The 16,125-nt window shown below is 37.2% G+C and overlaps 1 protein-coding gene across 1 annotated transcript in view; it reads left to right on the forward strand.

The window, feature by feature from the left end:
- The window catches only part of GREB1L (GREB1 like retinoic acid receptor coactivator), a 164,788-nt gene that overhangs the window by 139,822 nt on the left and 8,841 nt on the right, over positions 1-16,125 (forward strand). The window contains exons 22-30 of the mRNA XM_083359371.1: positions 2,124-2,677; positions 4,679-4,781; positions 5,158-5,313; positions 5,444-5,583; positions 6,217-6,378; positions 7,463-7,667; positions 8,153-8,318; positions 13,593-13,820; positions 14,743-14,884. Of these exons, the coding sequence (XP_083215497.1) occupies positions 2,124-2,677; positions 4,679-4,781; positions 5,158-5,313; positions 5,444-5,583; positions 6,217-6,378; positions 7,463-7,667; positions 8,153-8,318; positions 13,593-13,820; positions 14,743-14,884 (1,856 nt within the window). The remainder of the gene's footprint in view (positions 1-2,123; positions 2,678-4,678; positions 4,782-5,157; positions 5,314-5,443; positions 5,584-6,216; positions 6,379-7,462; positions 7,668-8,152; positions 8,319-13,592; positions 13,821-14,742; positions 14,885-16,125) is intronic.

The following is a 16,125-nucleotide window of genomic DNA, read 5'->3' on the forward strand; positions in this document are numbered from 1 at the left end:
CAATATTATGTATTTTTTTCTGATGTGGACTAATTTTGACCTTTATTGACTATAGCGCAGTGAGCAGGGATTGCACAGTCATTGATGCCAGCTGAGTAGCAAAGAGAACCCTGGCCTGTTGTGCTTTTCTTCTTATCTAGAAAGTGAACATAGTAGCCAGGCTATGTAGAACTAATACTAAAGGATTTTTATTCAAATGTCTATTGAGCTCTGAAGTCAGTGGAAATCAATTGCAGCCATGCCATAGTAAAAATATAATATTTGTGGAGAGAGGGAAAAAACTTTCTACTTCCTCCAAGAATTATAATCTCATTGACAAAATAAGAAAGACTGACGTGACCATGACCCCAAAAATGTTTATCAAATCCTAACTCAGATCAGTTCTTTCCTTCCTGGACAGGACTCCTGTTCATATACTTTAGGATTTCTGCTGGGTCTACCAAACAGTGCCCCAGGGCTCTGTTCTGGGCCCAGTGTTCGTCAACATCTTCATCAATGATTTGGATGAGGGGATAGATGGGGAACTCATCAGTTTTGCAGATGACAGTAAGCTGGCAGGAATAGCCAACACTCCAGAAGATAGGCTTAAGATACGGAAGGATCTTGACAGACTTGAACATTGGGCGCTATCTAATAAAATGAAATTCAATGGTGAAAAAAGTAAAGTTCTACATTTAGGCAAGAAAAACCAAATGCACAGGTATAGTATATGCAGTGTATGCCTCCCAGCATACACAAAGGACAGCACAGCAGGAGGCTGATGGTGCAGATCAGCAGAGGGGCTGGACAGCTCCGGGCAATAACTGCTCACTCAGGATAAGCCTAATAACTTAAGCTGTTGACAGCCCCAGGCATGGTCAGCCTGGTGGGAAGCCAGGATCTACATCCATTGTCACCTGCACTGGCAGGAAGCCCAGGTTTGAACTGATTGGATGCCATCCACCTGGGCAGGTACAAATAGACGCCAGGCTTCCTGTTTCCCCAGTTCGTTCTGTTCAGAATAAACTCATCTTCACCCCAGCTCTGTGTCCGTCTCTATGTGAAGCACGCGACTTTACAGTATAGGTGGTACCTTGCTCAATAGTAGCAACTGTGAGAGAGATCTTGGAGTCCTAGTGTACAATCACTTAAATATGAGCCAGCAGTGTGCTGCAGCTGACAAAACAGCCAACACAGTGCTAGGCTGCATTAACGGATAGAATCAAGATCACATGAGGTGTTAATACCAATTTACAGTCCCTTTGTAAGGCCACACTTGGAATACTGCATCCAGTTTTGGTCACCACAATGTAAAAAAAGATGTTGAGACTCTAGAAAGAGTACAAAGAAGAGCACAAAGATGATTAGGGGACTGGAGGCTAAAATATATAAGGAATGGTTGCCAGAGTTGGGTATGTCTAATTTAATGAAGAGAAGGACGAGGGGTGACATGATAGCAGCGTTCCAATATCTCAGGGGTTGCTACAAAGAGAAGCTATTCTCCAAAGCACCTGAAAGCAGGACAAGAAGCAATGGGTGGAAACTAACCAAAGAGAGAAATTTTCTGAAAGTTAGAACAGTTAATCAGTGGAACAACCTGCCTCCAGAAGCTGTGAATGCTCCAATGTTGGAAGTTTTAAAGAAGAGACTGGACAGCCATTTCTCTGAAATGATTTAGGGTTTCCTGCCTGAGCAGGGGATTGGACTGGATGACATCCAAGGTCCCTGCCAACAACTTCTTCTTCTTCTTCTTCTTCTTCTTCTTCTTCTTCTTCTTCTTCTTCTTCTTCTTCTTCTTCTTCTTCTTCTTCTTCTTCTTCTTCTTCTTCTTCTTCTTCTTCTTCTTCTTCTTCTTCTTCTTCTTCTTCTTCTTCTTCTTCTAAAGCTTGCTGTCTTTTCTGCCATATAAGGGTCATCGGTAGCCCTAGGTCTGTGGAAATTATACTCTGATTATATGTTCCGTTTTAGATCATTGTATTTGAAATTTGGAAAAATTAAATTTGTTGGAGTTGGTTTTCTTCGGTTAATCTTTTACATGGTAATGCAAATAATCATGATTAGTTGCAGGACAATGTAATATGCATTATATTGTTACTGAATATCCTTCAGCCCTTCCTTTTCCCTCCTTTCAATCTACCTTCCAGGTTCTATAGCAGAAAATGGAGTAAGCTCCTCTAGTGCCACAGACAAGTCTCAAAAACCGTCACTGTCTGTGAACTTCCAGAATGTTGCTACTAGCTCTGTTGATGAAGGCTTTGCTGCTGGGGACTCTTTGAAACAAGAATGTGACTCTCTAGCCAACCAGATAGCCAGCAGCACCACGTCTAAATTGTCATCAGCTTCCCCTTCGGTCAGCCAGACCTTCCGATGGCCTAACCAACCAGTGAAAAATTGCAAGACATTACACATATGCTTACCCCGAATTGTGATCTTGTCAAAAGCTGCCTATTGCTTCCTTGGCTCACAGAAAAGTGGGCAGCCATCTTTTTCTTCTGCTTTGTTACCTCATGCCGATGTGTCTTGGGTGAGCTCGCTAAGGCCTTTGCTTCAAAAGGATATGACCAGTGAAGAGCAGTCTCTTTACTACCGACAGTGGACTGCTGCACGGCAACACCATGCAGACTACAGCAACCATGGTGAAACCAGTAGCAGCAGGAGTTTTCATCCACGACGGCTACTTCTTACAGGGCCACCTCAGGTAAATAGATATTATGGGGCAGACCAGACTTCTCCAGTCTGTTTCCTTCTAGATGAGTTGGGAAGATTTGTCTGAGATTTCCCAACTTTGAGTGATGTTGGCTAGGAATTCTGGAGGTAGAAATCCCAAAACATCTAAACAGGTTAAGGAAGGTGCTGTTACAAAATAAGAAAGAATAAAATTCTTTCTTATTTTGTAACAGAGCCTTGGTGGAGCAGTGGGCTAATGCCTCCTTAAGTAACACCAGCTGCCTGCAATTAGTGCAGGTTCGCATCCCACCAGGCTCAAGGTTGACTCAGCCTTCCATCCTTCCGAGGTAGGTAAAATGAGGACCCAGATTGTTGGGGGCAATTAAGCTGACTTTGTAATAATGCCGCTTGGGGTGTGTGTGAAAGCCCTAATAAGCAGGCATATACATAGAATGAAGGCTACTGCTAAGCTTGTAAGCCGCCCTGAGTCTTCGGAGAAGGGCGGGATATAAATGGAATTAAAATAAATAAAAAAAATAAAAATAAATAAAATGTTTAGTAATTCACACTAATTAATGATAAAATGCACTTTGGGAAATATAACGGATAAGCAACTCTGGCTATTTAGAGCATGTAAACTCCCTGGAATCTTTTATTCCAGGCTGTAATAATGTTTTTATTATAGTGTGAATCACTACATCCTTAGAGTGAAATTTATGATTGTTTTGATGTTAGTTGGGCCCAAACCAATGACCTTCCAGTAACATTTGCACACTATGCTGGGTCTTTTCCCCTATTAACTTGTGTATAATCAAGCCATGTAATCTATGTTTTAGAGCAAATGTGGTTGCATCTTCATTGGATTCAGAACAGAGCTGGTATCAGGTTACTTAATTATGTGTGTTTCTTAATTGAATTTTACATCCTTCTGCATATTTGTCAGGATGAGCAACAAATTAGTGCATGTTGCTTGTTTCTATGACTATGTTCTTCCTTCATGGACATTAATAAAAATAACCAGGAAAGCTTGTTGTTCATAGATGTTTAGGAAAAATTACAATGTTTAGTAATTCACTAATTATTATTATTATTATTATTATTATTATTATTATTATTATTATTATTATTATTATTATTATTATTATTATTATTATTATTATTATTACTTAGTTCATGTTAGACTTGTACTATTTGTCATGTTCCTCCCTCAGGTTTTAGTGAAAAGAGGTTTTTTTAAAATAAGTGATGAACTTTACATGAAGCATATGACTTGAAAATCTCTCTGTTCTTTTAAAAATGGATAAAAACCTGATTTAAATAAAAATAATTTCCAACAACTGATAATATATTTGCATGAATGAATCAGTCCTGTATTGATTAAAATATTTGATATTGGATAGTGAGAGAGAAAAAAACGGATAAATGAATTAATAATATTGAGCATTTTATTCCACTAAGAGAAGAAGAGCTGATTATGTCTAGCATTGATTTAAATAATATTAATATTAGCTAATAATATTTGAATCACATAATTGGAAGTCATGTGAAGGTTTTGTAATTTGAATCTTTGTTTTGTTAAATAAGTCAAAATGTAATCATATAATTTTCTGCTCTAGAGACTTTATCTGCAAGAAATCACTGAATCTTCAGTAAATTACAGCAATAAAAGTTGGGGCAAGCAAGCATATTAATTAAATATTTCTGTGATGAATGTTTTGATTTTATAAGCTGCTCGTGAATTACTGACATCTCAGAGCTTTATCTGAAAGACCTTTAAGGCATAACTATTGCTTTTGAAAAATTCATTGTGCAACAAGCTAGGTAAACTTTTATTTAAAAAATTAATATTCTGAACCCCCACTTAATAGATACTTGGTGCTCTATAAATGTACTGCCACACATACATTTTGTTTGTCACAGCTTGAATGTACAATGATTCTTTTTTGAAATGATTGAAGCAGGAGATCCCAGAATGAAATGAATACAGTTTTCTGATAGTATATTTTTAAAGCTATTTTTTATCATTATTTAGGTTGGGAAAACTGGCTCTTATTTGCAGTTCCTACGAATTCTCTTTAGAATGCTGATCAGATTGCTGGAGGTAGACGTGTATGATGAGGAAGATATTAATATCAGTGAGTACTAAGGGCCTCTGTTCTAATTTCTGAAGACAATTCTATTTAATATGTGTGAACCTTACAGTACTCTGAAAAGAGAAAACCAACTCCTGTAATACAAATTTGGCCTTGTGTTAGCAGCGAAAAGTGGAAGGAGTAATGTCAAATCAGAACTGAGAATATCAAATTATTCTTGACCAATATTCTCCTTGATACGTTCCCTGATAATAAAATATTACTTTTAGAGATATTTGTCTTAATTTCTCTAAAAGACTTTATAGTTTTTCTATACTTAAAATTGTAGTTGTGATAATTCATTGTAATCTGTAAGAGGAATTTAGATAACATAAAACTATGATTTGGGTATTAACTAGTTATTCATATTTTGTTTTAGATCATACAGAAGAAAATGAAATTGCCCAGGCTAGCAGTGATCAGTGGCCTGACATTGAAATTGTCAGGAAAATGAATTTTGATCTCAGTGTGCATGATCCCAAATATGTTCTTATGAGTCCAGTCTACACAGAGCAACTGCAAAAAATAAAGCAGGGTGAGGGAACGCTAAATTGTAGTTTCTTCTTTCTAATTAGTTTTTCAGAAATTTTATCAGCGTATTTTAACAAATAATTTTTAGGATTTATTAAGTTGGCTCTTTTTCCTTTTATTGCCTTTGTTCGCAGAATCTAACAAAGAAACCAAAGTTGAAGAATCCAGAATGCGTAATACTGTTTCTATGATGCTGACTAAATATGCAGCTTACAATACTTTCCACCACTGTGAACAGTGCCATCAGTATATGGACACAAATCCTTTGGCTCCGGTAATGCTTCTAACAGGCATTATTTTTTCCATCAGGGCCTGCTTGAGGAAAAAAAATAGTTTCTAAGAGTAATATTTCATTTTAAGCTTAGTGGTGCTTCTCTTTTGGAAAAAGTTACTGTATGTTAAATACATGCTTGCAGATGCTTTGGCTTTTGGTGGAAAAGGTTCTTTAAAAAACGCAGGAATCTGAACACAGCTCGATGACTCATTAACGCAGTTGTGTCATTTTTTGGGACTGCTATATCCATGTGATGCTGGAAACATCTATTTTGCAGATAAATGTTATTTTCCTGTGTGTTCTGAAACATCTCTTCTGAAAGCATTACATAGCTTTAGCCCATATTCATTAGTATGAGACTATGGGCAAGGTTTTACTAGCAATATGAAAACATTCTTCTTACCCTCAATTGTGATGCAACATGAAGATGAGTCAAATAGCATGCACCCTATTCTTGCCAAATTTCATTTATTGAAAACATACCCTATTTTGCTGATATTTTTGTAAGAGTAATTCAAATATTCTGCCCACATATATGTTATTTGATAATAAAGCCCCACAAACTAAAGCTGGTTAATACTGGCAGTTGGTCTCTTTAGTGTGTTACAATATCTTTTTCTCCCTTGTGTGCAGATGTCTGATTCTACCCTACATGCCTTTACATTCTCATCCTCAATGTTAGGAGAAGAGATTCAGCTACATTTTATCATTCCTAAATCCAAAGAAAACTATTTTGTCTTCAGCAAACAGGGCAGGCATTTGGAAAGCATGCGTCTTCCTCTTGTATCTGATAAGGTTAGTGAAATGTGTTTTGACTGAGGTGGTGAGCTATATAAATACATGCAAGGATAAAAGAACATATCTAAGAGGCCAATACTGAATTCCAGAATCTGAACTAGGTCCCTTTTTCATTACCTTCAGTTAACTCATGGATGGGTTGTTTTTTTTCCAGCCATATAAGCAGCAACTTGTTGCTCAAGGTTGAGGTCCATGTGTACGTCCATATCCATGTATGCATGAAAAACCAAAGATATACAGGGACTAATAAGTGCTGTGCAAGATTGTGAATTTCTTTCACTACTTTCAATGGGAAACCACCAAGCATTGAGAATGGATGCTGGGAGCAGAAACTATAGAGCTCCCTTCCCCAGCTAGTAGAGAAGTACAAAGATGGCAGCAGCCATTAGGAAGACGTAAGTTTATTTCAGAAAAACAGGAAGGGTGAGAAAAAAGCTCAAGAAGCCTTGTCTCTATTTAGTGTAAGAGGGTGGGAAATAGAAATGCTGCCAAGCTTTCAATTTTCTGATACAATTATTCAAGAAAGTAGAGTTCTGCTATTCATTGTGATATTTGTTTCTTGACCTAACTTGAAGGGATGACAGTACTACAGAACATTGTTAAAAAGTCTGTTTTCTGAAAATTCTGCCCTCCCACTCACTTTTAATCTAGCTAGAAGATCACAACCATTACAGGTGAGATTTTGCCATTTGATGAGATTACATTGAGGGTGCACCATGAGGGTTTTCTGGATTCAAAGTACTGATATATTAGTAGGTACTTTAGATACTACCAGCTCCTCCTTTCCATCTCTCAGTTTTATAAACTGATCTCAACTTATCCAGGTATTTTAAGGAATAAAGCCAACATACATGAATTCTATGTTATACAGCTACATAACGATTTAAAATTATTCTTCACAATAATTATGGGGGAAGGAGAGAAGGCAATGAAAATTGAAGAATGTTCCAGTTGGCAGAATTCTCCCAGCATGATTTTTTTTTGTCTATCACATAGTCCTGAAAGTGACTAACATTAAAATCATGGACAATGAGTACATATATGAGACACATTATATCTCATTTGGCTTGTCATCCTGCAGAATTTGAACACAGTAAAGAGTCCTATTTTTACCCCTTCGAGTGGACGTCATGAACATGGTCTCTTGAATCTTTATCATGCTATGGAAGGCATCAGCCACCTCCATCTTCTTGTGGTCAAGGAATATGAAATGCCACTTTACCGCAAATATTGGCCCAACCATATCATGCTGGTTCTACCTGGCATGTTCAACAATGCAGGAGTTGGTGAGTAAGACGAGTCTAGAATATGGGTATTTTCATTTTGTTTGCAAGACGGAAGAAGAGAGAAAAACCCATGCTAAGGACAGATGAGTGTTTCTGCAGTTGTATAAAAAGGTTTCAATCTAGTTAACAGTAAACATTTAAATACTAATAATTTCCATTCTTTGTGGCATCTTTATGTCTATTGTTAACTTCATGTACATATTATTTCTTTTTTTAAAAAAATAATTTCTTTATTTTTCTAAAAAAAGTCATAGATGCACATTTAACCAATCTTCAAAGTTTAAAAAATACTTGAAAAAATAGAGAAACAAACTAAAAATATAAGAGAGAAAGAAAAACCCTACTTTGTATCTTAAAGTTGCTGAGATTGAGAAAAACAGATCTAGCTTTAATTTAGAATCTGTTCCTCTTTGGACTTTTCAAGACAACAATTTTTGCCACTCAGAAAATCAGAAAAAATCAGTCTCCCTGTTACCTATTTTCAGGTGCTGCCAGATTCCTAATTAAAGAACTTTCTTACCATAACCTGGAACTGGAAAGAAATCGTTTGGAGGAACTGGGAGTTAAACGTCAGTGTGTTTGGCCATTTATTGTTGTCATGGATGATTCTTGTGTCTTATGGAATAGTCATGTTGTCCAAGAACAATCCAGGTAAGTTTGTCAAGGCTGATGTGGCACTAATGACTAGGAGCAGAATCTTGGATCAGTCCTAGTGGCATATCCACTGGTTCAAGGCAAGAAAGGGCAAGTTTGCTGTGATGACGATATTTGATAACATGAAATAGATATTCATTTAGGCATCTAAAATAGGATATTTTATGACACAGGATCGGATTAGTAAGCTGGCACCTTTGCTTTATTAGGAAACCTTCATACCAATATTGCACCAAAGTGACTAAAATGCTTGAAACACTGTTTGGCATCTTAGCTGTATCTACTGTTTAAAATTAAGAGCTTTTTTAAAAAAATAAAGTGCAATCATGCTAAGAATAATCTCAATTGTATTCCGTGGTTTATCTTTCTGATTTTTATTCAATATTATAATGCAGTAGTATGTGTACATTAATGAATTTAATAGAGACATGATAGTATACTTTGATGGTTGCATGATTACCCTATGTTTAACTTGGAACTCTTTTGGTTTAAGATCCATTTAATTTTCTAAGAGAACTAGGTTCTACAGAGTGATACGTTTTTAGTTCTGTGTCTTTTTCCCTTTTATATTTCTCATTCTTAGTTAACTGTCCAAATTGTAACTATAGTTCAGTGTCAATACTCACTGACCTCTTTTCTATGTACTTTATACACCCATTGTAAATTTACTACCATGGCAGACTAGTCCAAATGTAATTGTATAGAAAACACAGGTAACAACAAATACAGGTTGTGCTCTGATTTCTTTGACTTGGTTGTTCTTCTTTTTCTTTCTTTCTTTCTTTCTTTCTTTCTTTCTTTCTTTCTTTCTTTCTTTCTTTCTTTCTTTCTTTCTTTCTTTCTTTCTAATTGTAATTGTTTAGCGATGTGTTTTGTGGCATCTGTTTAGATGCATTTGATGGAATCTCTATCTTCTGAAAGTCAGTAGTCTTAAATTAGCATTATTGCATTGTCCATTTACAACAACCCTATACATTTCCTCAATTTTTGAACACCCTACTACCTCCTAAAAGAGAGTGCATGTAATTTTTTTTGTATGGAGTTGTCGTATGAGAGAGCAGATTTTGGATGCTCCAATACTGCCCTCCCTCAAAGAACCCTGTTGCTAATGTCTGACTGTAAAGGCTATTTATTGCTTCCCTACATGCAGTAACTTACAACAATGGCTAGAAGATTTGGGCAAAGTGCTTAGTTGCAAAATTCATGTCACAATCTTATACCACTTTCACTGTTCCTAATGGTATATTTAATTCAGATGGAATAATTGCTTGGTATCATCAGGGCTTTTTTTCTTAAAAAAAAAAGGTGCTGGAACTCTCATCTTGTTAATCTTTTATTTATATAATTTTATTTATATATTTATATAATTAAGCAATTATATATTTAATTCTTAACATACATTTAATTTATTGTATTTAAGGCAAATGTTCATAGAAAATTCCAAACTTTTGTCCAATTCTCGTCTGGCAAATCTTCTTGACTCCTTTCCTTGCTCTTAGTATCTATGGCTGAATGTCGTCCTCTGAGTAACCACAGATCAACGTACTTTGAATGATCAAAAAGTCTCAGAGGTGGTCCGACAAGTTTGATGAACAAAAGTGCTGAAATTGTCTTAGTCTTTAACGAAGCTCTTGTTGGGGTGGCAATTAGATTCATCTGTGAAAACCCACGTTCACATTCACTTGAAGAAATAGGAATGGTATTCAGAGTCCGTATCAAATGCAACAGTTTTTCTGGATATGTCTTTTCGAGAATGTATTCACGTAATCCACGAATCATTTCTCTTTCATTTCATTGCAGTCTGATTGATACATTTCTAATTTCCACTTCTCCAAATGTCAGTTGAGTATTAACATCTTCAGGCCAATGTTTTTGATCAAGTACGCGAGACCAATACGCCAACTCATTGTCTTTGCTATCAAGTAATCTTTTTTCAATTGACTCAGTTTTGTATAAATCCTTTTTTGAATCTCTTTTGTGAAGTAAAACTCCACGAAAGCGAAGATCACTTACAGCAGCAACAGCACATTTATAATAGGGCCCAAAATTCTGTCTTCTTTCTTCAAAAACCTGTACCAGTATTTTTATTTTCTTATTTGCCTTATACAAGTCGATGTTGCAGTTCTGTAGATCCAAACTTAAATCTGACAATTCTTGCAGAGCGTCACACATCAATCCTAGGTCCAATAAAAATTCTGTAGATGTTATTTTTCTTTTCAAGCCATCATAAGTGCATTTATTATTTTTATCTTTTGTAGGATCATGCATTACTTGTTCAAAATGATACACAAGGGATTCAAAATTATTCCATACAGCCAAAACTGTACGCAAACTAGATGACACCCATCGGGTATCATCTTAAAATTCTTCCAATTTTCAGCAGCTCAGTCCCCAGTAATTCTGCACATGAATGCAACTCTCTGCTATTCTTTGGTGAAGCATGGTACATACAGTTTATCAATAAATGATTAGAATCTATTTATTCCTGAAGTTTCCTTGGCAGCATCACCTACTGATAATTCTAGTCTGTGATTAGCACAATGCTAAACTATAATAGAAGGAAAACGTCCTGACAGCAATTTTTTCACTCCACTTTTACATCCCATCATCACAGCGGTACCATCGCATGCCAGAGAAATCAAATATTTTTTCAAATAATGAATTCTGTCATCCCATAAGAGTAAAGACATTGGAGTAAGGAATCAAATATTCCTTCTGCTGTTACTTTTTCAAGTTCTACCAAGTCCAAAAACAAATTTACTGGTGAATTCATTCCCATACCTTCGATACAGCATTGAACAAATACTATGAGGGTAGTTTTTTTTGCTTATTGTGGTTGATTCATCAATTAATGAAATTTTATTATTGGATCAAACAATTTCTTTAACCACAGTTTTCCTCATTTCTTCACTTATATGATTGTTGTTGTTGTTGTTAGTTGCGAAGTCGTGTCCGACCCATCGCGACCCTATGGACAATGTTCCTCCAGGCTTTCCTGTCCTCTGCCATCTTCTGGGCTCCATTTAAGCTCACGCCTACTGCTTCAGTGACTCCATCCAGTTATAGAACTTATATGATTAACAATATATAATCTTAAAGGGCTTGCCATTGTGATAGAAGATTGCTACCACTGCTCCAGGGTTTGGCTAACTTAAATTATGCATAGCATAATTAGATTTATTATTGGTGCTAAAGCTATGGATTACAGATTCACATTTCCCATGGATTGTCTTCTGTCCATGGGAGGGAAGCTTGGTAGATTCTAAATTTCATAATTTTAGTTATTCCTTTGTGGCAGGGTATATATGAGAACAAGCTGCAAAGGTCTTTAAAAACATGTTTCTCACATATTTATATTTTTGAATCATAAATATTAAATCTTTTTTCTTTCCAATGATCCAAACTAATGCTTTAGAAATATAATTTCCAGTTTTAGCTACAGTAAACAAGCAAATTACACTAAAGCTAAATTTAACGTTCCTTGTTAAAGATATTTACTATATTTCAGAATTAGTATTCTTTCAGTCACAGTCTTATTCCTATTCAATTTGTCTGATTTTAAAATGTGATGTAAAATCATAAGCACATAAAAAGAAAACAGCAGAAACAGCTGCAAATTAACTCAACAGTTCTGTGCTTAGAAACATTTCTATTTAATCAAAGTCCTTGCTCTTTCCAAATCTATTTCAGGGTTTACTTTCTATATACACAAACAATGGGAAATGAGTTTTCATCAGGCTGACCTGGACTGATGACAGGGTTTTTTTAAATGTTTTTTTAATTTTTAATTGTTTAGTTTAACTTATTTATTGGGGCTGTTTATTTAATTTCTTTTAACTTTTGTATTGTTGTTTTTATTGTTGTTAGCCACCCTGAGTCCTTCGGGAGATAGGGCGGCATATAAGTCCCAAAAATAAATAAATAAATAATTCTGGGCTGGTTCAAATTTTTTACACATTCCAAAAATTTCAGGTAATTCCATATAAATATAAAAGCATGACAGGCTCTGTATTTGTACAATGGCCGATTATCTCAGTGTGCAGAAACCTGGATAACTACAAACAGAAGTTGCAAGCCTTCAGAGTCATCCTGGTGAGATAGTCAGAATATAAATTTAATAAATATTTTTTTTCCAAATGCCCCTATCAGGAATTGAATTTGAATTAAGTTTCAGAAAAGCAAATGTTCTGTGCTGGTGGTACTAAGCTCCCAAAGATCTAGCATGGGATAAATGTATTCTTCCTAATAAAAATAACTTCCTGCCTTTTTCTAATCATCATTTCTTCCCTACAGCAATTTGAAAAGTAAAACAAAGTGAAACAAACCTCTACTCCCTCCATGCAGGGAAAATTTCCTTGAGTCATACTTGGATATCCTATTTGCAAATAATATCTTACCTAGCTGAGATGGTGTAGTTGGGGAGCAGGGAGGAGTACAATGTTCCTGCCTTCGCTGCAACATTTGCCTGCCGGGTCTTTTGGCAAGCTCAGCAGCAATTCCTATTGGCTTCCAAAAGCCAATAGCATAGGTGACTCAGGAATTCTGGGAATTGAAGTCCATGAATCATAAAAGAGCAAAGTCTGCAATAGGCTTAAGCCAATAGCAGCACAGCTTGTGCAAAAGCTTTTTTTTTTTTAAAGGTGCCGGAACACCGTTCTGAGCATTCTATGAGAAAAAAAGCCCTGGGTATCATGCAGCTTCATTCTACAGGAATGAAGTCACAATTGCAGGTGACTGAAAGCTCACACAGTGAATTGAAAATATGGATTGGAGGCTGCTTCAAGCAATTGGTTTTGTTTCCCTTTTCCAGGAAGTAGAGGGTGTAAGAGAATTTTGTTCTTCCAAAATGGAAAAGGTTGGAATGATACATTGAGGACATGATAATTTTTTGCATTCTTTTTTTGATCAGCTATAAAACATTGATGTTCCTTGTCTATTTTCTACATGCTGAAATCTTGAAGGAGACAATCACACAATCTGCTTGAAAACAATTGAGAGATACTGGGGAGTGAAAATGGTGCCATCTGGAAGTCCCACAAGACACCCAGTATTAGTATCTTCACAAAAATAGCTGCTTCTTGATTAGCTTAAAAGACTGAAAGCCCATAGAATGGCAGCTTAAGTCTAGTTCTTGTGATCCAGGGAGATTGCTGCATTTGTTGTACCAAATTTTACATGTTTATTTCCTAAGTACATTATCTTTACTTATGTGTTGTAGATATCACTGTGATGTAATATAATCACATGTTTTGGCTTTTTGCCTTTCAGTAGTCAGTGTATGGATCAAGGATCAACCAGTAAAAATGTATCTCTAAAGAGTGTTCTACAGCATATTGAAGCCACACCCAAAATTATCCATTATGCAATAGTGGGCATCCAGAAATGGAACAGCAAATTGAATTCTAGAGCACCCAAAGTCCCCTTTTCCAGATGCCACATCCATGATTTTATACTGCTCAACATAGACCTCACCCAAAATGTGCAATATGATCTGAACAGGTGGGTAAAAGTATGCAAGTCAAATATGGTGCTAACTTGGATGTCTTCATGTTTTTTTCTCTCCTTGTCCTTGCCTGCCTACATTTTCTCTTTTGAAAAAGGTCAATAAGAGAAGTTCCTACATAACGTTTTCCCTTGATAGTTATTTGAAACATGGTAAAGTTGGAGGTCGATGTCTGCTGGAAAGAGGATTGCACAATGAAGGGCAGGTTTGCCTCCATTCTTCTTGAGCACTTTGTAGCAGACTCAGATGCAAGAACATCATATTTCATCCATGTGATTTTCACCAGCATTTTATTTCATCAGATTGCATGAATATTAGTAAGGGGTGAGGGGTGAGAGGAGGCAAAATAATTTTTCTGCCTGGTATAATTGATACCTTACCTCTTCAGCAGCTTACTATTGGGACATTGTGCGGAACAGAACTCAAGCATGGGAGAAAATTGTCTTGTAACCAAACACTTTCTCCATGAATATTTGCATTCATTTTCTAATTTGGAGCACATTTACTGTCCAGGATTCAGAATTTTGACATAGGAAATTCACTTGTCTTCCCAGGGGCTATAATCTGGTAGGAAGAAGTAACACATTGTGTTAGCATTGTTTTAAGTGTTTTATTTGGGAGGCAATGTACTTGCCTTTGAGCAAGTGACTGTATCTTAATGTGTAAATTATATGGAGCACTAACAGTAAAACATTTGTACATTTACAGTCTTTCTTTGTTACTTTGTATTGTAGAATTCTAAGCTCGAAGTTCTATTTAGTTTCCTAAGCCTATGATTTCCAGCTAGGATTTCAGCTCTATGAAGTCTCAATGAACATATCTAATATCAGAGAAAAATTCTAGGAATTGTAGTATCAACATATTCGGAGAGCATCAGGTTACATATAACCACATGTAAATCTATGTTCCTTTGCTTAGGTATTTCTGTGAAGATGTAGATTTTAATCTGAGAACAAACAGCAGTGGCTTGCTTATCTGTTGTTTTAACAACTTCAGTCTTATGAAGAAACATATCCAGGTTGGCGGTCAAAAAGACTTTGATATTAAACCTAAAATCATGGTGAGTGGAAAAAGAAAATGCTTTTTTATATACCCTTCTCTTTTCCCTACTTCCATTTCCTCATGAAGTCATAGATATGGGGAAAGTTTCCAAGGGACAAATCATTGATCTTTCAGGGGTAGTGGTCCAAGGGTACGTTCAGTGCTTGGCAGTGGGTCACGGTAAGCTCTGGTTGATCTGATTAATTTGCAATTGATTGGCGAGTCATTGGGAGTCAGATGACATACAAACTTAATGTAATTTGAATGATCTCTGGCAGGCTCGGGACAGGGGTTGTTCCTCTGTCCTAGTCCTTTTAGATCTCTCAGCGGCTTTTGATACCATCGACCATGGTATCCTGCTGCGACGTCTCAGGGTGTTGGGAGTGGGGGCACTGTTTTACGGTGGTTCTCCTACCTCCTAGGCTGTTCGCAGTCGGTGTTGTCAGGAGGGCAGAGGTCCACCCCGAGGCCTCTTGTTTGTGGAGTTCCTCAGGGGTCAGTCCTCTTTCCCCTCCTGTTCAACATCTATATGAAGCCGCTGGGTGAGATCATTTGTGGTTTCTGGGTGGGATATCATCAGTATGCTGATGATACCCAACTTTTTCTTTCCACCCCGAACCAACTCAGTGATGCCCTCGACATGATGTCCCGTTGCCTGGAGGCGGTTCGGGTTTGGATGGGGAGAAACAGGCTTCGACTCAATCCTGCCAAGACTGAGTGGCTGTGTGTATCGGCATCTCGAGCGAATCACTCTTCTCCATCTTTAATGATGGGGGGTGAGGTGTTACCCCCCGTTGATAGGGCTCGTAACTTGGGCGTCCTCCTGGATTCACAGCTCAGTTTAGAAGATCATATAGGAGCCGTGACCAGGGGGGCTTTTGCCCAGGTTCGCCTGGTGCGCCAGTTGCGGCCCTATCTGGACCTGGATGCCCTGCGTACAGTCACTCATGTGCTCATGACCTCCCGGTTAGACTACTGCAATGCTCTCTACATGGGGCTGCCCTTGAGGACCACTCGGAGGCTTCAGCTGGTGCAGAATGCAGCCATGCGAGTAGTAATGGGAGTGTCCCGATACTCTCATGTAACACCTCTTCTCCGCGAGCTGCATTGGCTTCCAGTTGCCCTCCGGGTGAGATTCAAGGTGCTGGTGATGATCTATAAAGCCCTAAATGGCATGGGTCCGGATTACCTTAGGGAGCACCTGCTACCAGCATCAGCGTCCCATCGTCCTGTGCGCGCCCACAGGGAGGGCCTCCTTAG

Source organism: Vipera ursinii, assembly GCF_947247035.1.
Source record: "Vipera ursinii genome assembly, chromosome: 3".
Lineage (NCBI taxonomy): Eukaryota > Metazoa > Chordata > Lepidosauria > Squamata > Viperidae > Vipera > Vipera ursinii.